This window comes from Oncorhynchus kisutch, linkage group LG11 (genome assembly GCF_002021735.2).
Source record: "Oncorhynchus kisutch isolate 150728-3 linkage group LG11, Okis_V2, whole genome shotgun sequence".
Classification (NCBI taxonomy): domain Eukaryota; kingdom Metazoa; phylum Chordata; class Actinopteri; order Salmoniformes; family Salmonidae; genus Oncorhynchus; species Oncorhynchus kisutch.
In genome coordinates this window covers 41,760,223-41,785,027 of record NC_034184.2, presented here as the reverse complement: position 1 = coordinate 41,785,027, position 24,805 = coordinate 41,760,223, and the positions used below count along the sequence as shown (strand labels likewise).

The following is a 24,805-nucleotide window of genomic DNA, read 5'->3' as shown; positions in this document are numbered from 1 at the left end:
GCCTTCAGTTAGGATCACCACTTTATTTTAAGAATGTGAAATGTCAGAATAATAGTAGAGAGAATGATTTATTTCAGCTTTTATTTCTTTCATCACATTCCCAGTGGGTCAGAAGTTTACATACACTCAATTAGTATTTGTTAGCATTGCCTTTAAATTGTTTAACTTGGGTCAAACTTGTCAGGTAGCCTTCCACAAGCTTCCCACAATAGGTTGGGTGAATTTTGGCCCATTCCTCCTGACAGAGCTGGTGTAACTGAGTCAGGTTTGTAGGCCTCCTTGCTCGCACACGCTTTTTCCAGTTCTGCCCACATGTTTTCTATAGGATTGAGGTCAGGGCTTTGTGATGGCCACTCCAATACCTTGATTTTGTTGTCCTTAAGCCATTTTGCCACAACTTTGGAAGTATGCTTGGGGTCATTGTCCATTTGGAAGAGCCATTTGTGACCAACCTTTAACTTGTCTGAGGTCTTTAGATGTTGCTTCAATATATGCACATAATTTTCGTTCCCTCATGATGCCATCTATTTTGTGAAGTGCACCAGTCCCTCCTGCAGCAAAGCAACCCCACAACATGATGCTGCCACCCCCGTGCTTCACGGTTGGGATGAGGTTCTTCGGCTTGCAAGCCTCCCCCTTTTTCCTCCAAACATAACAATGGTCATTATGGCCAAACAGTTCTATTTTTGTTTCACCAGAAACAGAGGATATTTCTCCAAAAAATACAATCTTTGTCCCCATGTGCAGTTGCAAACCGTAGTCTGGCTTTTTTGTGGCGGTTTTGGAGCAGTGGTTTCTTCCATGCTGAGAAGCCTTTCAGGTTATGTTGATATAGGACTAATTTTACTGTGGATATAGATACTTTTGTACCTGTTTCCTCAAACATCTTCACAAGGTCCTTTGCTGTGTTCTTTTGCACTTTTTGCACCAAAGTACATTCATCTCTAGGAGACAGAACGCGTCTCCTTCCTGAGCGGTATGACGGCTGAATGGACCCATGGTGTTTATACTTGCATACTATTGTTTGTACAGATGAACATGGTACCTTCAGGCGTTTGGAAATTGCTCCCAAGAATGAACCAGACTTGTGGAGGTCTACAATTCTTTTTCTGAGGTCTTGGCTGATTTCTTTTGATTTTCCCATGATGTCAAGCAAAGAGGCACTGAGTTTGAAGGTAGGCCTTGAAATACATCCACAGGTACACCTTCAATTGACTCAAATGACTCAAATGATGTCAATTAGCCTATCAGAAGCTTCTAAATCCATGACATCATTTTTCTGGAATTTTCCAAGCTGTATTTAATCATTTGCTAATCATTTGATATAGGAAGCGTTCATATCACACATGAACTATTGAGATGCTTTTTTCCCCATGATCAGTTTATCTAGTCTCTGAAACCTTGGGAGTCGAGATTGTGTGTGAAGGCGTGCGTGTGTGAGTAATTGAAGGCATCCCCTGTGTTTGCTGTAGATCAATGGCTGGGGATGATTCAGCAGGAGTCATGCCTTGCAGCAAAGCAGATTAAAATTAATGAGAATACGACATGAGCCAATGTGAAGGACGACGAGAGCTGTCAACTGCTCTAACTCTCCTGTTTGTGTGTGACAGAGTAAACACACAGAATTTGCAGACAGATTAGGGTTCGTGGTTTGTCTTGCCTTAGGTTTGGTAATGAGATATGGGTCTGTACATAAGCATTTATTCCAAACTAATAAATTCAAGCATGGTCCAGAGACATATGCTGCTTGCTTATAATATTGTTACACCGATTAGCTTTTCATAGAGTAACATTGATAAACATTCACTCAGTGCACTTCTGGTTATTTGTATGGACAAAATACTGTGTCAACAGAGCAAGAAAAGTGACATTGTATTTATGCTTGTCCTGTGATAAAAGTATACGAAAGCTATCTTTGGTTCTCTAGTTTTAGCCAGGACAGGTGTGAAAATATCATTTATGTTCCCTCCCTCCATCCATTCCCTCGCTCCTCAGTCCTCAGATGACAGTGAAGCCACATCTCTACCTCTAAAATAGGCTCCAGGTCTGTCCATCCAGACAGGGATAAGAGGCAGCCCACTCCGTCACTGTCCCTTGTTCCTTTCTAAAAAATGACACCTAATCTGTCTAATCTTCAATTAGACCACTATTAAAGAGTTGGCCCTCACAGAAAGGTGGAGAGGGGCACAGAGAGACTCTTTATTCTGTGCGTGTGCGCACGCGTGTGCATGAGAGTGTGTGTGCTTGTGCGTGTGTGTGGTACGTACTTCTGCATGGTCAGGGCCAGGTTAAAGCTGGCACACTTAATCTTGTTCTGGGCCTCCAGATGGGTCATGCCCTCAGTGCTGACGCCGTCGATGGCCACGATGATGTCACCCTGGACCAGGTTGCCCTGCTGTGCCTTGCTCCCAGGGGTGATCTGTGGATGGTCAGCACACACCACACACACACAATGGTCAACAATCATAATTCCCTTCAACAATGGACACTCAATGGTCAACATCAAATCATAGGGTGCGTTTGTAAATTGCCCCCAGTGTGTCAAAGTGTTCAGCGCTCAGAGCGTTGTCAGATTGCCCGTTTGTAAATTAAGACCATTTCGCTCTTGGAGCATTCAGAGCGCACACTGACGAGGAGTAGGGTTGATCTGAGAGTTCGGAGCATTCAGAGCGCACACTGACGAGGAGTAGGGTTGATCTGAGAGTTCGGAGCATTCAGAGCGCACACTGACGAGGAGTAGGGTTGATCTGAGAGTTCGGAGCATTCAGAGCGCACACTGACGAGGAGTAGGGTTGATCTGAGGGTTCTGACTTCACGACGGCAGTCAAGCACCCAAGCTAACTGGCTAAAGTTGGCTAGCTACTTCCAGACGCAAATGAGAGAACACCTCACTCTGAACATTTTACTCGCCCTAGCAGAGCTGCTTTGGCTGTTTACATGTTATCTAGAGGGTTAATGACTAACTGTGTTACTGGCAACAATTTACACAGAACAAAAATAAACGCAATCTGCAACAATTTCAAAGATTGTACAGGTCATACAAGAAAATCAGTCAAATTAAATAAATTCATTAGGTCCTAATCTATGGATTTCACATGATTGGGAATGCAGATACACATCTGTTGGTCACAGATACCTTAAAAAAGGTAGGGGTGTGGATCAGAAAACCAGTCAGTATCTGGTGTGACCACCACTTGACTCATGCAGCACGACACATCTCCTTCACATAGAGTTGATCAGGCTGTTGAATGTGGAATGTTGTCCCACTCCTCTTCAATGACTGTGCGAAGTTGCTGGATATTAGTGGGAACTGGAACATGCTGTTGTACACGTTGACCCAGAGCATCCCAAACACGCTTAATGGGTGACATGTCTGGTGAGTATGCAGGCCATGGAAGAACTGGGACTTTTTCAGATTCCAGGAATTGTAGACAGATCCTTGCGACATGGGGCTGTGCATTATCATGCTGAAACATGAGGTGATGGCGGCAGAAGAATGGCACGACAATGGGTCTCAGGATTTCGTCATGGTATCTCTGTGGATACAAAAAAATGCATTGATAAAATGCAATTGTGTTTGTTGTCCGTAGCTTATGCCTGCCCATGAGCTTGTGCAGAAATTATTCAGCTGTGCAAAACTACATTTTCATCAGCTGTCCGGGGGGCTGGTCTCAGACGATCCTGCAGGTGAAGAAGCCAGATGTGGAGGTCCTGGGCTAGCGTGGTTACACGTGGTCTGCGGTTATAATGGCCGGTTGGACGCACTGACAAATTCTCTAAAACGACGTTGGAGGCGGCTTATGGTAGATTAAACTAACATTAAATTCTCTCCCTCAAAACTTGAGACATCTGTGGCATTGTGATGTGTGGCAAAACTGCACATTTTTAGAGTGTTTAATCAGCTTCTTGATAATCCAACCACCTGACAGGTGTGGCATATCTTGGCAAAGGACAAATGCTCCCTAACAGGGTGAGAAATAAGCTTTTCGTGCGTTTGGAACATTTCTGTGAATCTTTTATTTCAGCTCATGAAACATGAGACAATATATAACCTACCACCAGGAACATTGTCATTTTCTCAATTGTAGCACAGTATGTTATAGGTGTGAAAGACTGAAAGTGGACGATCCGTTCATCAGTAGTCACCAATATGCGTGAATCGATTCATGTCTCCGTCGCCCAAAATATCCCCCATGCTAAAAACCCTTAGCTCAGTGCAGTCTTTTACCCTGGTCTTTCACTCCCAAGAGTAGTATATAGTAATAAGCTGCTTCCTGTTCAAACTGCATGGTATTTCTTATTTACTCCATTTTCATCTTTCAATCATTTCTGCGATTAAGGAAGAGAGGAAAGAGAAAGAGAGAGAGTTCATAAAATAAAGAAAATCGAACTGACTACATGAAATCCCCTGAGAGGATATTGAAAGTCAGGGTGGCTTATTCATTATTACTGTTAATAAAGGGAGTCTGCGAGATTCTGGTACTTTACTACTTGCCCAGAGTCAAATTAATCAAATGTATTTATTAAGCCCTTTTTACATCAGCCGATGTCACAAAGTACTATACAGAAACCCAGCCTAAAACCCCAATCAGCAAGCAATGCAGATGTAGAAGCACGGTGGCTAGGAAAATGAATTTAGGGATACCATTTTTCAATATCGACATGCAGTATGAAGGACGTTGAAGGTAGTTTCACAAGCCAATGCTAACTAGCATTAGCACAATAACTAAGTCTATAGGTACAATAGCATACGCCACGTAATGACATCTCAACAATAGGGTCCGCATGCACTTTAATCATAGTAGCCTAATGGGGGATTTTCACAATCCGCGATAATTCGGATAGCCACACTAGCTTCACCCTTATGTGGGTGCTAGAAGAGAAGGGGCGAAGATATAGGATCTTAATTTGACCCTGCTTCACACAGCAGGAAAATATTCCTGCAGCAACATAAAATGTGAATTATAATTAATATACATTTTTGTAGGGATTGATCAAAATGTTCTTTAGGGCACATCAAGTCTGACATTTTAATGTGGAAATTACGAACTTTATAAGCCTTTTTACTTTTAATACGCCAGAATTTGCATTTCCTAGTGAGCCGGAAAATTTTCAGCAACAAAAGAGTGATCAAATTAAGATCCTACATCTATATATGCCCTCTCATTGGCTATACCGGTCCCACCTGATCTCGCCTCCTACTGCCTTCCTTCCATCTTTGAGGACATGCATTTCCATTGTTAGAGCGATCACTCGACTATCTTGTCAATATAATGGAAGATCTGGTGCTAGGTACATACGTAGGATCTTAAGTTTCCTACAGAATTTTTTTTATCCTGCAGCAACAGGAAATGCTCATTATAATGTGGATTAGAATTAATGGGGTCGATACATTTTTTGTAAGGGAAAATCAAGTCTAATTTCCACTTTGAAATGTCAAATTTCAGAACCCTTTCGAAACCTGAAACACACTACACCCAACAGTCCCCTGCCCACTTCGCTTCTCCTCCACTGAAAATGAATGGCTTTCCGTAGTATCATCGCCCACATCATCTTCAGTTAACACGCACCATAAGTGAAGAGTGAGTCGGCTGTAGACAGAGACACACTTCATTAATTTAGGCCTAAGTGATAATTAGAATGAGATGAATGGGAACTGACTTCACAGAGAAGTACGAGACACTGAAGATTTCAAAAGCTAAGCAAAGTTTAGCATTAAACGGTTTAGCATCTGTGATTGCTACATGTACAACCATGTATGGACTGTTAAATGAATGATATACACTGAGTGTACAAAACATTAAGAACACTCTGCTCTTTCCATGACATAGACTGACCAGGTGATAGCTATGATCCCTTATTGATGTCACATGTTAAATCCACCTTCAATCAGTGTGGATGAGACAGGTTAAAGAAGGATTTTTAAGCCTTCAAGACAATTGAGACATGGATTGCGTATGTGTGCCATTCAGAGGGTGAATGGGCAAGATTTAAGTGCCTTTGAACGGGGTATGGTAGTAGGTGCCAGGCGCACCGGTTTGTGTCGAGGACTGCAATGCTGCTGGGTTTTTCACGCTCAACACTTTCCCGTGTGTATCAAGAATGGTCCACCACCCAAAGGACAGCCAGCCAACTTGATACAAATGTGGGAACATTGGCATCAACACGGGCCAGCATCCCTGTGGAACGCTTTCAACACAATGTAGAGTCTGTGCCCCGACAAACTGAGGCTGTTCTGAGGACAAAAGGGGGGGGATGCGACTAAATATTAGAACGATGCTCCTAATGTTTCATATACTCAGTGTATAGCCATTGATTCCTAAATAAATGACTTAGGAAATGCCTCATGAGCTCAGTACAACTGCCGTACCCATCAGAACCCAACATATAAGCCTGTTTTTTGTGATTGTTAAAAAGAAACGCTGTGTAGCGTCAAAGCATGGCTAAAAATGTCATTTTCGATCGTCAGTCCTTGCATCCATAGCTTTGTCTATGAATTTGAGAGAGGTTACATTTCTCTAACCCCATCCCTCAAGCTGTTTGTTATTTCTCAAACTGTAGATTGCCTGTTCAACTCAGTCAAGTCATTGACAAAGAACTGTTCTGACAGAGATGGAACATCAAAACCAGTAAAAAAAAATTGCTTTGGCTTTATTTTTTAAGTTATTCTATAACGATCACCTTAAGAAGTACAATTGAGTAATAATGCATTGTTGCAAACCTGTGAGTGTGTTGTTGACATTTCTCCACTAAATCAGTTACATGCAGGTGGGCTTTTCAGCTGTGCGTTTTGGGAAATAACCAGGCCACCAGCGTCCGGTCTGGAGTGTGAAGTCACAAGCTCTGCTGGTCGGCTACTGCGTAGCAACCTAGCGGTGCGGAAAGATGGCCGTTTTGGCCTCTAAAATGTCTTTATTATGATCAAGTTCGATCCCCACTGTGAATTATTTCAAAGTTCGCTACAAAAATATTTAATTAAACAGTGATCCATTTCCGACTACTACATTTGTCGTCACACAGGACCACGTGCCTACACAGACCAATAGCGAGCCGGCAGGCTGCGAGGCAGCTCCTGGTTGACCCTCTCTCAGGCAGGAAGAAAAGGACTACATCGACCATGATCCTGTAATATCCTGTAATTCAAATACTTGTCAACAATGTCAACCCCCCCCCCCCCCCCCCCCCCCCCCCCCAAGTCAAGCAGCCTCAGTGACTCAATTGCTCTGGATCTCCCTGGGGAGCTCCGTTACCATGAGGAGCGTGACAGACAGCCGGCCACTAGCTGCTGAGACCAGTGTTAAGAGCTAATTCATTTAAAACACACCAACAAGGTACTGGAACCAACCAGTGCTGGACAAGAGATTAGGCAGCTCGGGGCACTGCAGCACCCAAGAAATGAACAACAAAACTTCTGTCGCTTTTGCCAAAGTTTAAGATTTGATATTGCAAGTTGCTTCTCTTTTAAGGAAATAATCCCTCTTGATAAGAAAATGTTTAAGCTTAAACTTTGTTGCTTTTTACAAACGTTTTCCTTTTGTTTAAACTTTCTCTAGCAAATCCTTCTTCTATACTTAAAAAGAGTGAAATATCATACTTAATCCGCTTCTCAGCTTTGTGCATGAAAGAAATGCATTCAATGTCACATTGAAATGGAACTGCAACAAACTGTTTTATTGAAAAAGTTTTTCTGGATTTTAAATTGTCTACAGTGATGTTATCGGCCAAATCTGCTTCCTCATGTATCTCACATCTTTTCCCCCTGTTCCCTCCCTCTCTCCCCCTCCCTGTTCCCTCCCCCTGTTCCCTCCCTCTCTCTCTCCCCCTCCCTGTTCCCCCTCTCCCCCTCCCTGTTCCCTCCCTCGCTTGTTCCCTCTCCCCCTTCCTTGTTCCCTCCCTCCCTCCCCCTCCCTGTTCCCTCCCCCTCCCCTCCCTCTCCCTGTTCCCTCCCTCTCCCTGTTCCCTCCCCCCCTCGTTTCCTCTCCCTCCCCCTTCCTGGTTTCTCCTCCCTCCCTCCTAATCCACTGCTTCTCTGCAACTATGAAGATAAAAGGAGGTTAGTGGTCCGTGTATGGCCCAGACAGCAGTGTTACATAATATCAACTCCTTTCATACAGTGGTATCTGGTGTCTGGCATCTTGCACCAGGTTGCCTATCAGCTTCCGATTTATGGCCCTGCTTCTGTATTTAGCGGGGAGTCCTGAGTATCGCAAAGGAAACTGACCATTGAGACAGGAACCGATGACAATCTTCTGTGTGCAAAAGGAAGTAATAATGACATTCCTGGTGTACAGTATGCTGGACAGATGTGTCACTGATACAACTACATTCTAAAAGGCCCCTTCAAAGGCTTTCAATAGTCATTCATGTCACATTAATTGACTCGCAAAATCAAAATCCATTTAGTAAAACTGACTTTCTATTCTACTGCCAAACACCACTGCTGAATCAGGGTGGTTTATAACACAGTGTGTTTAAGAGTTTTTCCTGGGCTATTCATAGTATATGACTGGAGCTCCTAGACATTGTGTCCATGTGACTTGTCACATTAATATTGAGGGGAAAATAATGATAGCAGTCATCATTAATGACAGGATCCAGGAAGATTGTCAGGGGCTTATTAATTTAATTTACCCTTTGCTATATAAAAGGCCATGATTAAAAGAATAATTAGAAACAGAGACTAAAACGCCTCAGTGTTTTAGTGCAACTACAATAGTTTCCTTTCAAAGTGTTTTTCTGATCAAACCCCTCAAAATGTTTTGTGATAAATCAAACAGTATTCAGTGCCTGTGCGGACATTAGTCTGAGGGAATAAATCCCACAACTGTGGTGCATTGTGGCAGCAGGGTCTCTCAGACACACACACACAGAAAGCGAGAGAGCGAGCGCGAGGGAGAGAGAGAGAGAGAGAGAGAGAGAGCGCGAGAGAGAGAGCGCGAGAGAGAGAGCGCGAGAGAGAGAGCGTGAGGGAGAGAGAGCGAGAGAGCGAGGGAGAGAGAGCGAGCGAGAGAGCGAGAGAGAGAGAGATGGGCAGGATCAAAGCAAACTGACACCCTCCCTGCCACTTATTTTGGTCCATTGTGACCCGGGCTGTCTGAGTCATTGGATGGGTGTAAGATCTCCCACTGGAGACGGGGCCTGGCTGGGTCCTATAGCTGGGCTCTCCGCCCACACTGTTAATGAGACTACTCAAGTTCTACCAGCACCACTCATGAACTTTCTGTGGGTACCCCTTGAGACTGAGGTTAGATTAGGTAGGCACTGGCCATTCATCAGGAAAACACATGCTAAAATCTGTTCTCAATTACTTACATGGAGAGATAAAATCAAGAAAGTCAGAAATAAACCAAATTGGAGTAAGGCAAAGTAACAACGTACTTTATATCAAACATAAATAAAATTGAAGTGTTAATATTTTGTGCTCAAGGGGTCGAGGGTGTGGCCTGTGTTGGCCAGCTCTTCTGTAAAAGACAGCTGCACTGAGTCTCTCTCTCTCCCCATGTTCTCTCTGGCTGGCGGGGCCTGGCATTGGCAATGGCCCTTCCTCCACAAATGCCAGCTCTAATTGGCAGACGGGGCTGTTGCAGAGTGTCTTGACATACAGTATAAGCAAAGGTTGCCGTGACGATGATGCCACTGCCACTGGGGCCAGCTGCGTGGTTGATGACTCAGATCAGCCGCCTTGCTTCACAGGAAGGGCCCAGGGCCACCTTTGACCTCTCGCCTCAGACCTTAGCTGTAGATTAGGCGCTCTCCCTGGCTAGAGGTTCACCTGAGGTGGCCTGGTAACATTCACAAGCCTCAGCTGTTCCAAACCTATTTCTGCCATGACCGCTTTCAAACCCATTATTCTCTATTTGTCAAAACAACTTTAGCTAGGGTGAAACAATGAGACATTAGACGCCACATGCATTTTGACTGTGGACCCTAAGGGATTTCGTCAAGTCAACTCTATTACAATTGGCATAGAGCCGGGATGGGCAACTTTGATGGGGGTTGCCCCCCCCCCCCTAATAATGGCACACAGGAAATGAGATAGCAACACAGTGATTACATTGCTACTGGAGTCAGTGGAGTAAAACATGCAACATGTATTGCTCCGATTTGTTTTATTTACTTCATTGTGGACTACAATAAGACACTCTCTCCATCAATCATGAGTAGCATTTCCCCCTGCTGACTAAATAAGCCAAGTCTAGCTACAAAATCCAAGTTCATTGAAACGTTTGTTTTTCACTGGACCCACAAAGCAAATAGCAGGAAATGGAGGGGCACCAGTAAAAACAAAAGGGCATTGAGGGTGAGGAGTGGATTACCAACTGACTAACAAAACCTATATTAACCCTCCACCCTGACTCTGGTCTATTGATGTCTGGGTGAATGGCTGGCTGATATGCCAGCTCAAATCTCCTGTGCACTCACATCACACAAAAGGGCCCGTTCTACGGGCCAGGCAAAAAGCACAGGGAAAAGTGGGGCACAGAGAGAGAGAGAGCTTGTGATAAAGAAAAAGAGGGAGCGAGAGGAAGAGAGAGAAAGAAAAAAAAAGTCTGAGTTGAAGGGAGAGAGAGAGAGAGAAAGTCAGAATTAGAGGAGCTGCAGCAGAAAGAGAGTCAGAAATACAGTAGCCAACTAAAGAAAGAGTGACTGCCAGCCGAGAGGAATATATACTGTAGACTGAAAGGAGGCCCAACACTTGTATCACAGCCTCACTGGCCTGCTGCGGACAAGATGGAATCTCTTCATCAGATCATGGGACAAACCCATGATGAACAAAATCTTCATCAAACCATGATCTGACGAAGAGATTCCATCTTGTCCACAGCCAGTGAGGCTGTGATACAAGTGTTGGGCCTCCTTTCAGTATGACACTTTCTACAGATGTAGGATCTTAATTTGATCACCCTGTTGCAGGAGAACTTTCCTGCAATGCTGTACATTTAAAACTTGATTTTCCCTTATGAAAAATGTCTCAACCCCTACAAAAATGTCCATTAATTATAATCCACATAATAATTCACATTTCCCGTTGCTGCAGGATTATTTTCCTCTGTAACAAACGGGCTCAAATTAAGATCCTACATCTGTGTACAGAACTTCTGATTTGATTCATCCATATTTTCCCCAACAAAATACTTTTTCACAAGATCATTCTGAAGTTTCACCCAAAAGTACACAGGTGCTTATTAGAGACAGGCTTCTATTAGAGCCAGACATCTATTTCCTTAAAACAACTTTTGCTCATTTGAATAGTTAATTGTTTCATTTCAGCATTCACTTTCAACATTTGAATACATTTCTTACTTTCCTTCATTTACACACTGTGTCACATTTATTTTGTCTTAGTATGACTCTATAAAATAAAAATCAAATAATTCCTTGACAGAATAATTATTCTCCTCTTTATTAACTGCATTTGTCAGTTCTAACTTTTGCCACTAGAGGGCAATCTCCCAATCTAGGAGTCTGTACTCACACCATTTTTGTGCTTGACAATTAGCTAGCAGTTCTCAGCTGTTGGCAGCTTACTGGTGATAACTTATGATTTACATCATTTTTTTGATGAATTACTGAATGATTTAATGTAACAAATCAAACATGAAACCTGGTAAATAATTCAGGGTAATTCATGGTAACTTCATAAACAATTCATTCAGACCCGGCATTTATTTGAAACAGACGTTTATTTACTGAAATGTGTGCTGTTGTACACAAAAAGGGACAGGCAACCATTTCAGACTCAACGTTTAAAATATACGTTTTACGGTAGTTTCTGCTAACAAGCGCGAAAATAATCTGACACCCCATACTGAATGCAGCAGTCCTAGAGTCTGCCCTGGGAATGCCTGACTGCTCATGCAAAAGGTTAACAGTCCAGATCACCTCTCAGTGACATCAATAAAATACCATGAGAATAAGAACATAATAGGCTACTGGAGACATTAACTCACTGCTGACACCAATGGGCAGCTAAAATAAGCTGAGTTACAGGGAACCCCAGGCTCTAAATCCCAACCCGGTCCCCGGACCCCTGCAGTGGGTCCATGGAAGTAGAGATGGAGAATTAGAGGGGGGGTGGGCACTTCTGGTATCTATAGCCCTCACAATTTCCCCCAGTGGCACTGACCTTCTGCGGCCTGCTAAAAACAGCCTTGCCTGTCAGCAGCGCCAGCCGTTGGCTCTCATACCACAGGCCTGGAGTGGGGGGTGGAATGCCGAGGCCTGTAAGACCAGGGATAACATAAGAGACACTTTATCAGACTGAGTCGGCAGCCTACGACTGTTCAGGACCTCAATCTTACAGTCTGCTACTGTAACTCAAAGGGATATGGAGGGTGGGGGGGTTAAGGGGCTGGCATCAGGCCGAGTGGATGCCAAGATTTCCTACAGCATGGCATCATGTACTAATGGTAGTGAGAGAGGCCCTTGCTGAGAGTTACATGTGGTTTTGAGTCAGGGGTGAAAGTAAGCCGGTATGGTCCGTACGGCAAAATAAATAGTGGGGGTAGGTCGTACCGGTAAAACGTGAGCATACAACATGCCCAAAGAAATGATAGGCTATTACACCATTATTTAACCTTATGGTCAAATTAGCGAATTGACTGGAAACCGGGTGGTATACGCTCCAAAATGCATTGTGGTTTGAGGAAAAAAGTTACATTTTGGGAAGGTGGAGATGAGTGGCCGAGACAGAGGCGCGCGTGGATTACAGTGGATGCATCAATTCAGGCTACAAGTGTAGGCCCAATGACAATCGCAGAATGTTATTACAATACACGTAGGTGCTTTGTAACTCTCTTTCCATTCATCAAATTGCAGGTGCACTGTTGGTTTGGATGCTGAAATTATTTTGTGAGTGGATGAATGTGCACGTAGTCTACAGGAAGGCCTTTGTTAAGTGATTGTTTGACAGATGAAACACAATGACTGTTTGTGTTTTTGCCACATTCTAAAAGGCATAGGGGCATGTCCATAAGGCTAGGGGAAGATGAGCTTTCCCTAAAATAAATTGAATTAAAACTTCCAAAATGACCATAGCTAATTAGGCTAGGCCTGTCTATACAAAAATAAATCAAATCCTTCTAAAGAGGATACTACACCAGAAAGCATGACTAGGCCGCAAACGATTCACTAGCTTCTTAAATAAAAATTGGTTTTAAAATCGCATAGCCTAGAGTCAGAAAGGCCCGCAATTTGGGTAGTGCGCACTGCAAATACCAAATAGATTATTGTTGAGTTGCGACTGTCAGTGAGAAGAGACCCATCCATGCCTATCGCAATACTTAAAAATACAAACCGCAGAAAAACTGTTTGGAAAGCAAATGGCTCTTGCGGTAAAGCTCCAGAGTGTCCCAGCGGTCTAAGGCACTGCATCTCCGTGCTTGAGGAGTCACTACAGACACCCTGGTTTTATTCCAGGCTGTATCACAACTGGCTGTGATTGAGAGTCCCATAGGGCGGCGCACAATTGGCACAGCGTCGCCCGGATTTGCCTGGTGTAGGCCGTCATTGTAAATAAGAAGAAAAAATTAAATAATAAGAAAAAAATGAAAACAATTCCGGATGGATTGTCCTTGAGTTTTCACCTGCCATATCAGTTCTGAATACACACAGACATTATTTTAACAGTTTTAGAAACTTCAGTGTTTTCTATCCAATACTACCAATTATATGCTCTGGGCCTGAGTAACAGGCAGTTAACTTCGGGCATGTCAGGCATCCGAACTGCCGAATACTGCCCCCTATCCCTAAGAAGTTTAACTGACTTGCCTAGTTAAATAAAGGTTAAATTACTTATAAAAATTAAATAAATGTTTTTCTAAAGAGATGACAAGACTCCAATCTGTCTTTAAATTATCAAAATTCTTAACTTAATTGAGCAAACAGTAGCCCATCTTATTGGCACCAGTGGAGAACATCAGCCAAAATCCCCGGAATGATTGTATATTCACTGCCTTTATCATTGAGTCTGTGCAACTTTTGTTTGTTTTTGGACGATAATCTCCTCCTCCATGTTAGATGGAGATCATATTGTATTTGTGTCTGCCCTTTTCGTAGGCCAATTATATCAACCAGACAACATTGTTTTTATTGATCTGTTTGTCAGTGTCAGCGGAGTAGGCTACACTGTAATTTTTGTAGTATTTTTTAAAAAAGTGTGTCCCCCGTACTGGTAAGAAATTAAATCTACTTTCACCCGTTTGAGTTGCATCGGTTACATGTGGTTTAGAGTCGGAGGGTTTAACTGAGGACGATACGGCCCATAAAACTATACTTAAACCCCTTATTTCCGTATAGATTGGGTCAGGTGAATTCAGACCACACAGTACATTGAAAGGGTAGAAACTGCATCATACAGACCTTGTTGCATCCCAGGGCCAAGGGGAGAAGATTGAGATTCATCGAAGATACACCAAATGGGTTTCGAGGGTGTGTCTCGCTTGCTGGTTCTAAGACTGCTACAGTTTATACTAAGTCTGTAGTGCATGACACCGATTTATGTCAAATCTACAAGGTCTAGGTTGACAACTCAGCTGTCCAAGGGTAAAACAGACCGGTAATATCCATTGCAATCCCATGAAAAACAAGCTGTACTTCACCTCCACAGAAGGTCACATTTAGCCAACTTCATGATAATTAGATGTGTTTAGTGGTGGGTGATGTACTGCATTACCTGATCATCTTGAATCATTTAAATGAGTGAATCAGCTCTTGTCAAATCCATCTTGTCACAAACAGGGTCACATACCCAACATTAGGACCAGTGTATGAGAGGCAATGACTCGAAAGTTCGGACTCAAGGCCCCATTTGCCGTCGGTCTTGGGTCTCGGCCTGACGCAGAAAGTTCTTTCAAAACAGAACCACCCATATCCACTCAAGGGGATGTGTTCATCTGTCAATATCAATTTCACAGCCAGACCAAAGGCTGAAAGGAATGACCACTTTACCACAACATACAGTTTTCAAAGTCGCGGTCGCGACTAGTGGGGTCGCGCGGGAAATGCAGTTGGTTCGCCAAAGTCGCGGTCGCGACTAGTGGGGTCGCGCGGGAAATGCAGTTGGTTCGCCAAAGTCGCGGTCTCGACTAGTGGGGTCGCGCGGGAAATGCAGTTGGTTCGCCAAAGTTAAAACCACTTTTTTTTGTGGTACAGTATACAAATATATTTGAGAAAGATAATTAGAAAAATAAAATGTTATTGAGTATGTTATTGAGTAAATGTATTTAATGGTTTCTTTTCACTTTGATAAGAGATGAAAATGTGATGAATTGAACGTTATTTGTCGATGTAAAAATTGAAATGTACTGATTTTAAGGTTGTCATCATCATATTTGGCTTGTGGTCGTGAAAATGTAAAAAATTTATAATAAATTCAGGTGGTCTTCGCTGTTTGAATACCACTGTACTTGAGCCAAGGAGGTGTTGACTAAAACGGTTTCCTGTCTACTGTCCGGGCGAGGAGAGGACACAAATAACAGCATAACACTATGGAGGACACTAACTACTAACAGAATTTCCTAAAACGATTATTACAGATCAGATTAAAAACTCAGTAGTGAAACTTGATCTTCTGGGGCTATATTGGAGGGCAGTTCAAGAAGCTCAAATAAATGCCAAAAGAATGAGGTTGCTTTCATGAATCCAAACAAACTTCCTGATAACATGAATTGTTGTGAGCCAAGGTGTCTTAACAGGCAACACAAAATAGAAAGTACCATATCACAACCAGCTGTTATGCATGTGGCACTCTAATACAGTGCTATTATCCATACTGGACTCCAGAGGTTTGCTAGGGACACATATCGTATTCCGAGTTGGTGGATCTCCGTGCTGACATTTCCCTCAGACATCTTATAAAAAGGCCAAATTAGTTTTTAATGGCAGTCCAGTCTTTACGGAAATGTCATAATGCTCCCTCCTAAATATGGGGGATTTATAAACCAATAAATGGTGACTCGCACATCCGTGTGTGAGACAGTGGCTGATTTCTCTCACAAAAGAAGCCAAGTTACACATAAGCCAGGCCAAGACAATCTTTTGAATGTGGACAAATTAAGTGCCTCACTTGAAAATGGAGGAAAGACGTTTTGTTTTGTTGAAAGGCCAAAGAGGTTTATTTTTATCCCAACCTCACAGTGAGGTATTTAGAAATAGGGTCTGCTGCTTGCCATTATAGCAGGGTTTCAGTTCCATGCCTTCCATATGCCATCTTTCTGTCTTTATTTCTGATTTCACCTCCACATAACTCTCAATTTGATCAACCAGCCAGACAAGTTATCCAATGTAGCCAGCCGCAATTTCAGGAGGTACAAATGTATTTTGCCATTGGAACCACCACAGTAGTCATGTAGTATTTGTGTACGGGGCTGAAGTTGTGCAGTCCAGGCCATCAGGTGAGTGACACGAGCAGCAGCTTGGTCGTCAGCAATTTAACAACCCAATCCCCAGCCTCTAACCTCCCTTTCGATCATGCAGTGCCCACACAGTATGTAGGCTACACCACACACGTCACACCTGGCGCTATTTTAAAAAAAGAGGGGAAAAAGGCAGCAGTCATGAACCACCCAAACCATCAGCATTGTCCACCGGTGGGAAAGAAAGTATTTTTAGATGGGAGCGATAGAGCAGCAGCCCAAGGCAGGCAGAAGTTCCTCCCCACCTGTCAGAGTGCTGAGTGACTGAGCCTTGTGCTCCTGGGCTGCAGACTGAAGACCCCAGTTCACAGGCCTTCTCTATATAAAAGACTGCATACAGTCAAAGGGGATTCAATGACCAGTTGTAAAGGTTCACTGAAATAAAGAAAAGTGCAGGCTACGCACTTATCCCTACACACTTCCTGTAGATCTGAAAGGACTGTAATTACCAGTTGTGATAGCTAAACCCTTTTGCCCTTTCAAATGCTACAATAGGTGGAATTTTTACTGTGTGGCTTATACTCATCCTATCATTTCAGATCAAGTAAGGAGAAGGGGCTATAGGTTGATTTCTTGGTCAAATAGCCTTCACAAAGCCTGGAGGTGTGTTTTGGGTCATTGTCCTGTTGAAAAACAAATGATAGTCCCACTAACCTGCTGGGATGTTGTGTCGCTGCAGAATGCTGTGGTAGCCACGCTGGTTAAGTGTCCCTTGAATTCTAAATAATCACTGACAGTGTCACCAGCAAAGCACCCCCACACCATCACACCTCCATGCTTCACTGTGGGAACCACACATGTGGAGATCATCAGTTCACCTACTCTTCGTCTCACAAAGACACGGATGTTGGAACCAAAAATCTCAAAATTGGTCTCATCAGACCAAAGGACAGATTTCCACCAGTCTAATGTCCATTGCTCATGTTTATTGGCCCAAGCAAGTCACTTATTCTTATTGGTGTCCTTTAGTAGTGGTTTCTTGCAGTAATTTGACCATGAAGGCCTGATTCACGTAGTCACCGCTGAACAGTTGATGTTGAGATGTTTCTGTTACTTGAACCCATGTGAAGCATTTATTTGGGCTGCAATCTGAGGTGCAGTTAACTCTAATGAACTTATCCTCTTCAGCAGAGGTAACTCTGGGTGTTCCTGTCCTGTGGACCATGCCGCTTGATGCTTTTTGAAACTGACATTCAATGTCTTAAAGTAATGATGGTCTGTCGTTTCTCTTTGCTTATTTGAGCTGTTCTTGCCATAATGTGGACTTGGTCATTTACCAGATAGGGCCATCTTCTGTATACCACTACTACCTTGTCACAACACAATTGATTGGCTCAAATGCATTAAGGAGGAAAGAAATTCCTCAAATGAACTTTTATCAAGGCACACCTGTTAATTGAAATGCATTCCAGGTGACTACCTCACGAAGCTGGTTGTGAGAGAATGCCTAGAGTGTGCAAAGCTGTCATCGAGGCAAATGGTGGCTACTTTGAAGAATGCCAAATATAAAATACATTTGGATTTGTTTAAAACTCTTTTGGTTACTACATAATTCCATGTGTTATTTCATAGTTTTGATGTCTTCACTATTATTCTACAATGTAGAAAATAGTACAAATAAAGAAAAACCCTGGAATGAGGTGTGTCCTAACATTTGACTGGTACACATACACACACACAAATCCTAACATACTGTAAAGGTTGTCTACAAGTGAGTTACGAGATGCACTCGTTATGAACACATAGGCTTCAGGCACACATACACACCAGGGCACACACACCAGACTCATAATATTATTATTCCAGCCAGCCAGCTTCCTTTCTTTCTAATAAATATCTATTCAACAAATATCTCTAGTAAGAACATCGACAGATTGAGGTTCTTGGAAGAGATGTTCATAGAATATACTGTTCTTACCAGAAAATAACTTGTGATATTCAGGCAACAACACCTCTCTCACTTTCAGTACTAAAATAATGTGGAGAAATACACCTCGACACCTTAAAATACAGGGTGAGAAATCCAAATATCTATTTTCAGTCTCGGGGAGGAAAGGAAAGGGGCAATGAACTCACATATTAGGTCATCACAGCACAAACGCAGCACACAAAAGGCATAATCACACCTGAATTAGCGACTGAAGTAACTACAGGTACTGTAACTGCCAAAATAAAAGTAAACACTTGAGTAAATGAGGGACACAAAGTACATTGAAAGCAGGTGCTTCCACACAGGTGTGGTTCCAGAGTTAGTTAAGCAATTGAAATCCCATCATGCTTAACCACTAGGCTGCCCTGAATGACAATGCCCCCATCCACAGAGCATGAGTGGTCACTAAATGGTTTGACGAGCATGAAAACAATGTAAACCATATGCCAGGGTCGCCCAACTGGTGGCCTGTGGGCCAGATTTGGCCCATGGGTGATTTTATTTGGCCCATGGGTGATTTTATTTGTCCACCCAAGTTTTCAGAGCAAAAATAAAAATGTTGTTTGAATTTTTATTGTTGGACATAAAAGACTAAAAAAACACCAACAAATCAGCGCCAAGTGATTTTAATTTTGGACATCTGTTCCAAAGTATTCCCACACATAATAGACAGATATGTGATCATATACACATTTTAGCAAGGTTTAAAATGACTATGTTTTAGTCAAATTTGATATCTGTTTGGGCTTCTTGAGGCCATAGCCGTCTCAGTCACCAAATCTCCACCCAAGAGATCAGTTATGGGAGATTACTGGAGCGGTCCCTGAGACAGAGCTTTCCGCCACCATATAAAAAAATACCAAATGATGGAATTTCTTGCGGATGAATGATGTCGCATCCCTCCAATAGAGTTCCAGAAACGTGTGGAATCTATGCCACGGAGCATTGAAGCCGTTCTGGCTAGTGGTGGCCCCAACGGCATATTAAGACACTTTATGTCGGTGTTCCCTTCATTTGGCCAGTTAACTGTATATTTACACTATAGATTTGGCAGGTGACAGCATGCCATGATTCCAGTCTGAAAATACATACGTAGGCCTACATTCTCACCATCAACTGTGGTGTAACAATTTTAACATTGCCCACCCCCTAACTCACAGCTCCTACCACCATAAACCAACCCAGTCTTTAGGCCTTTACAATGTGTGAGGTGAACATACCACTACAGGATAAGGTGAACACAACATTTTCTCAGACTTTTTTTTTAGCAAAGGCCAAGCTTAAAATCACTGAATTTTCCAAAACCACACAATGGATACCAACCAGTGAGAAAACCTATTGAAACTACTGTAATAAAACAGCATCCCAAACAATCTAATATATCAACCAAACATCCCAAAATGACCACCATGTTTAACAACAACACACCTACAAGTACTGTGCTAGTACCGTAATAGTAATTCAATATTTGATGTCCTATAAGGGTTGGCTGACGGTTAGTGCTAGGTGAAATCCTTGGGACTTCCCTACCCTAAACCCGAACCTTAACCACTACCTTTTACCTTCGTCTTTTTGAATTTAAACTTCAATGGGATGACGTCAGAGTTGGGCCGTCCCAAGTATCCCGTTTCAAGGAACATTAAACAAACCCCAACATCTAGATTCAAGCTTAATGCAAGAAAAAGGATGATCTCATTGGTCAAAAGACACATCGGATATGGGATGTGGAAATCTCTGTGTGTTTGTTTGTACAAAGTATGGATGTATGTAGACTGAACTGGATGAATTGATCTCTTACCCTGGAGATGGTCAGGGGCATGTTGAAATCTTTCCCTCCCTGCAATCGGAAGCCCCATGGGGCCGACCCACTCAGAGAAATGCTGTAGGTACTCATTCTTCCAAAGGCTTTGATTGCTTGTTTGGTTGAATCTTCTTCAAAAAAAAGGAGGTAGAGGGGGGTGGGGCAGGAGCCAAGTAGCTTCTGAAAGCAGAAAAAAAAAAGTTTAAAAAAAAGTACACTTGAGAACTAAACGAAATGTCAAATGAGACTGAAAGCACAGCAAACAAAAACCTAACCCACTACAGCCACAGACAAATATGTAATTCACGACCCACCCCCTTTTAAATAAGGAGAGAAAGACAGACAGAAAAGAGTAGAGAACCAGAGGAAGAGAGGTCTTGCCTGCTCAGATGAGCTGGAGTGACAGCCTAAGAATAGCCACTCCTCTGCAGAAAGTGATACCACAGTAGCATTGTGGGGGGTGGGGGGGGTCCCCTTATATGGCATGTAAGGGGACACCCGGTATGTCAGTCCTACCATGATTCACAGGATTAATATAGCCCCTTCCTAGGCCAACTGATTATTTTCAATACCCCCCCTTACTCCAGACTAGGGTCTTCCTGAAACAGTGTCTCCTCACACCTCATACTGGGGTTGGCTTGAGGAAACATCTAATTAACATCACGGTAGCTGTTTGCAGTTGACGAGAGAGAGTTGATTCTCTCTGATTTCTCCATGTGTTCCACTTCTGCAAAAATCTACCCCAGTTTAGTTGCTTAACAGTTGGGTAACAGGATAAAACTGCCCAGAACCAGAGCATTTTAGCCAGCAGACACTTTTTGGTCCGTCATATTTGGAATCAGGTCAGGTTATCAGACCTGCGAGGTTAATGTCCTGTAAAATGTACCCGGAGGTCAATAAGACCTGTTGCATCATAAAGCCAGGACATAGAGTAACAGAGTCATTTCACTACAGGCCTCGTATACATGATTGACAGGTAGGGTGTAATTTGGTACTGTATATAGAGGGGTGACCTGTCGGACGAGTAAGAGACATTGTTTGTGTCTATACATGCTTGCGTGTTTATACGTAGCTCACGGTTGTCCTCAGTCGCTGAGTCAACCACAGTGTGACGGGGTTACGATATCAATTTGGTGGGGCATGTCTAGAAGTCCTCTGAAAAGCCATGACATAATGTAAGACCTAAAACGAGGTGAGATTCCAGCTACGTAAACTAAATGCGGCTTTATCCACTCCGGCAAAACTTATCTTGACCTTCCAGAAAACATGTTTCCCACTACCAAGGAACCTCGAGACCTCTTTGAGAAGCACATCAGCACAACACAAAAGGGGACAAGCTGAGAGATGGAACCCCAATATCTGGCTCATTATTCAGGTTTGCTATCAATGCACAATCATGCAGTCTAGCCTATGGCTATGATGCTGCACTCAGCATAAGACAATGATGAGGATAACCCTCATGTTTCGGTACACGGAACAAGATTACTATTATTGGCTATGGTCCAGGACATTTAAATATGGATAACACCAGGCCAATTAATGAACAATATTTATTTGACCTTTATTTAACTAGGCAAGTCAGTTAAGAACAAATTCTTATTTACAAAAACCTCCCCTAACCCGGACAATGCTGGGCTAATTGTGCACCGCCCTATGGGACTCCCAATCACAGCCGGTTGTGATACAGCCTGGGATCGAACCAGGGTCTGTAGTGGCGCCTCGAGAACTGATATGCCTTGGGGCTTCAGAGTGGCGCAGCGGTCTGAGTGCATTCAGTAAATTCGGAAAGTATTCAGACCCCTCGACTTTCCCACATTTTGTTAAGTTACAGCCTTATTCTAAAATGGATTAAATAGTTTTTTCCCCTCATCAATCTACACACAATACCCCATAATGACAAAGTAAAAAAAGCTGATGCTACAAGCTTGGCACACTTGTATTTGGGATGTTTCTCCCATTCTTCTCTGCAGATCCTCTCAAGCTCTGTCAAATAGCTAAGCAGGGCCAGTCCCCATCCTATTGTCAGGTCTCTCCAGAGATGTTCGATCGGGTTCAAGTCCGGGCTCTGGCTGGGCCACTCAAGGACATTCAGAGACTTGTCCCAAAGCCACTCCTGCATAGTCTTGGCTGTGTGCTTAAGGTCATTGTCCTGATGGAAGGTGTACCTTCACCCCAGTCTGAGGTCCTGAGTGCTCTGGAGCAGGTTTTCATCAAGGATCTCTCTGTACTTTGCTCCGTTCACCTTGCCCTCAATCCTGACTAATCTCCCAGTCCCTGCCGCAGAAAAACATCCGCACAGCATGATGCTGCCACCACCATGCTTCACTGTAGGGATTGTGCCAGGTTTCCTCCAGACGTGACGCTTGGCATTCAGGCCAAAGAGTTCAATATTGGTTTCCTCAGACCAGAGAATCTTGTTTCTCATGGTCTGAGAGTCTTTAGGTGCCTTTTGGCAAACTTCAAGCGGGCGGTCATGTGCCTTTTACCGTTTTGCCCATCTACCATAAAGGCCTGATTGGTGGAGTTATGCAGAGATGGGATAACCTTCCAGAAAGACAACCATCTCCACAGAGGAACTCTGGAGCGCTGTCAGAGTGACCATCGGGTCTTCATCTACCTGACCAAGGCTTTTCTCCCCCGATTGCTCAGTTTAGCTGGGCGGCCAAATCTAGGAAGAGTCTTGATGGTTCCAAACTTCTTCCATTTAAGAATAATGGAGGCCACTGTGTTCTTGGGGACCTTCAATGTTGCAGACAGTTTTTGGTACCGTTCCCCAGAGCTGTGCCTCGACACAATCTTGTCTCGGAGCTCTATGGAAATTTCTTTGGCCTCGTTGTTTTGTTTTTGCTCTGACATGCACTGTCAACTGTGGGATCTTATGTAGACAGGTGAATGCCTTTCCAAAACATTCCATTGATTGGACATGCACCACAGGTGAACTCCAACCAAGTTGTTGAATCACCTCAAGGATGATTCATGGAAACAGGATGCACCGGAGCTCAATTTCGAGTCTCATAGCAAAGGGTCTGAATACTTATGTAAAAACTTTTTTTTTACATTTGCAAAAATGTATTTTGGGGTATTGTGTGTGTGTAGATTGATGAGGGAAAAATGTATTTTGGGGTATTGTGTGTGTAGATTGATGAGGGAAAAATGTATTTTGGGGTATTGTGTGTGTAGATTGATGAGGGAAAAATGTATTTTGGGGTATTGTGTGTGTAGATTGATGAGGGAAAAATGTATTTTGGGGTATTGTGTGTGTAGATTGATGAGGGAAAAATGTATTTAATCCATTTTAGAATAAGGCTTCAACATAACAAAATGTGGAAATGGATCTTGGATCTTACAGCTATCCTATTTTGTTTTACCGTTTAGGCATTAAGGCTTGCATATCTGTCACATCTTATTTTTGTTTTCATTCTCATAATATTTTCTTCATTACACACCCTTACTCATAAATTGTTCTAACTTTAATGTTAAGGTCTGAATTGATTACTTATTTTGTTTCACTTTATTATAACAATAATTGTTTTACACCTAAAGACCAAAAATATGCTGCTTAAGAGATTTCATATTTAAGGCTGCCACTAGCCATTATGCTATAACCCTGTAATTATAGTGCAGGGCGGGGAGAACCGAGGGAGGGTTGGGGGTTAGGGAGGAAGGGGGCTGGGGGCTGGGGGAGGGAACGATTTATAGAAAGGGTTTTTCCTGTTGGAGAGTGACCAATGGGTGGGTTTCGCTGTGGGTCCTGCTTCTTTTTTTTCCATCTATGGGCTTATCAACACCAAAGATAACAATTTCATTTTACAAAAACAATGGCAACGCTATATATTCTCTTGTGGAATTTGAAAGGCCTTAATATACCTATCAAGCGTTCCAGCTGTCTTGATATACTAGCCAGAAACCACATTGATATACTAGCCAGAAACCACATTGATATACTAGCCAGAAACCACATTGATATACTAGCCAGAAACCACATTGATATACTAGCCAGAAACCACATTGATATACTAGCCAGAAACCACATTGATATACTAGCCAGAAACCACATTGATATACTAGCCAGAAACCACATTGATATACTAGCCAGAAACCACATTGATATACTAGCCAGAAACCACATTGATATACTAGCCAGAAACCACATTGATATACTAGCCAGAAACCACATTGATATACTAGCCAGAAACCACATTGATATACTAGCCAGAAACCACATTGATATACTAGCCAGAAACCACATTGATATAGCAATGATCCAAGAAACACATTTGCTCCAAAAGGACACAAATAGAATAGAGAACCATTTGTACAAACTGGCTGCCTTATCATCAGCCCCAAAATAAAATGTGTAATCATTATGATACATGAGAAACTCAAATCACCATCCTTGGTAAAGGCAATGACCAAGAAGGCAGAATCCCTTTCCTTAAATGTATCCATAATAGAAAGAACATTGCCTTTGTTAATATGTATTCTCCAAATTCATATGATCCTACGTTTTTTGATTGTCTGAACAGCATATTATAAGAATTAACTTCATTCCAACTGGTTATTGGGACAGACATGATCATCATGCTTCTTATTGCCTGATACAAATGTCATAATCTCCTATAAAAAAAAGTCACAAAATGGAGCTTTAATGATTCTTTA

The 24,805-nt window shown here is 42.7% G+C and overlaps 1 protein-coding gene across 1 annotated transcript in view; it reads right to left on the bottom strand.

Annotated features, from left to right (window-relative positions):
- The window catches only part of LOC109898840 (LIM domain-binding protein 3-like), a 65,986-nt gene extending 45,532 nt beyond the window's left edge, over positions 1 to 20,454 (bottom strand). The window contains exons 1-2 of the mRNA XM_031835004.1: positions 20,144 to 20,454; positions 2,268 to 2,419 (exon numbers count right to left, since the gene is read on the bottom strand). Coding sequence (XP_031690864.1) covers positions 2,268 to 2,419; positions 20,144 to 20,239 — 248 coding nt within the window. The 5' untranslated portion in view covers positions 20,240 to 20,454. The remainder of the gene's footprint in view (positions 1 to 2,267; positions 2,420 to 20,143) is intronic.
- Positions 20,455 to 24,805: the final 4,351 nt, after the last annotated feature.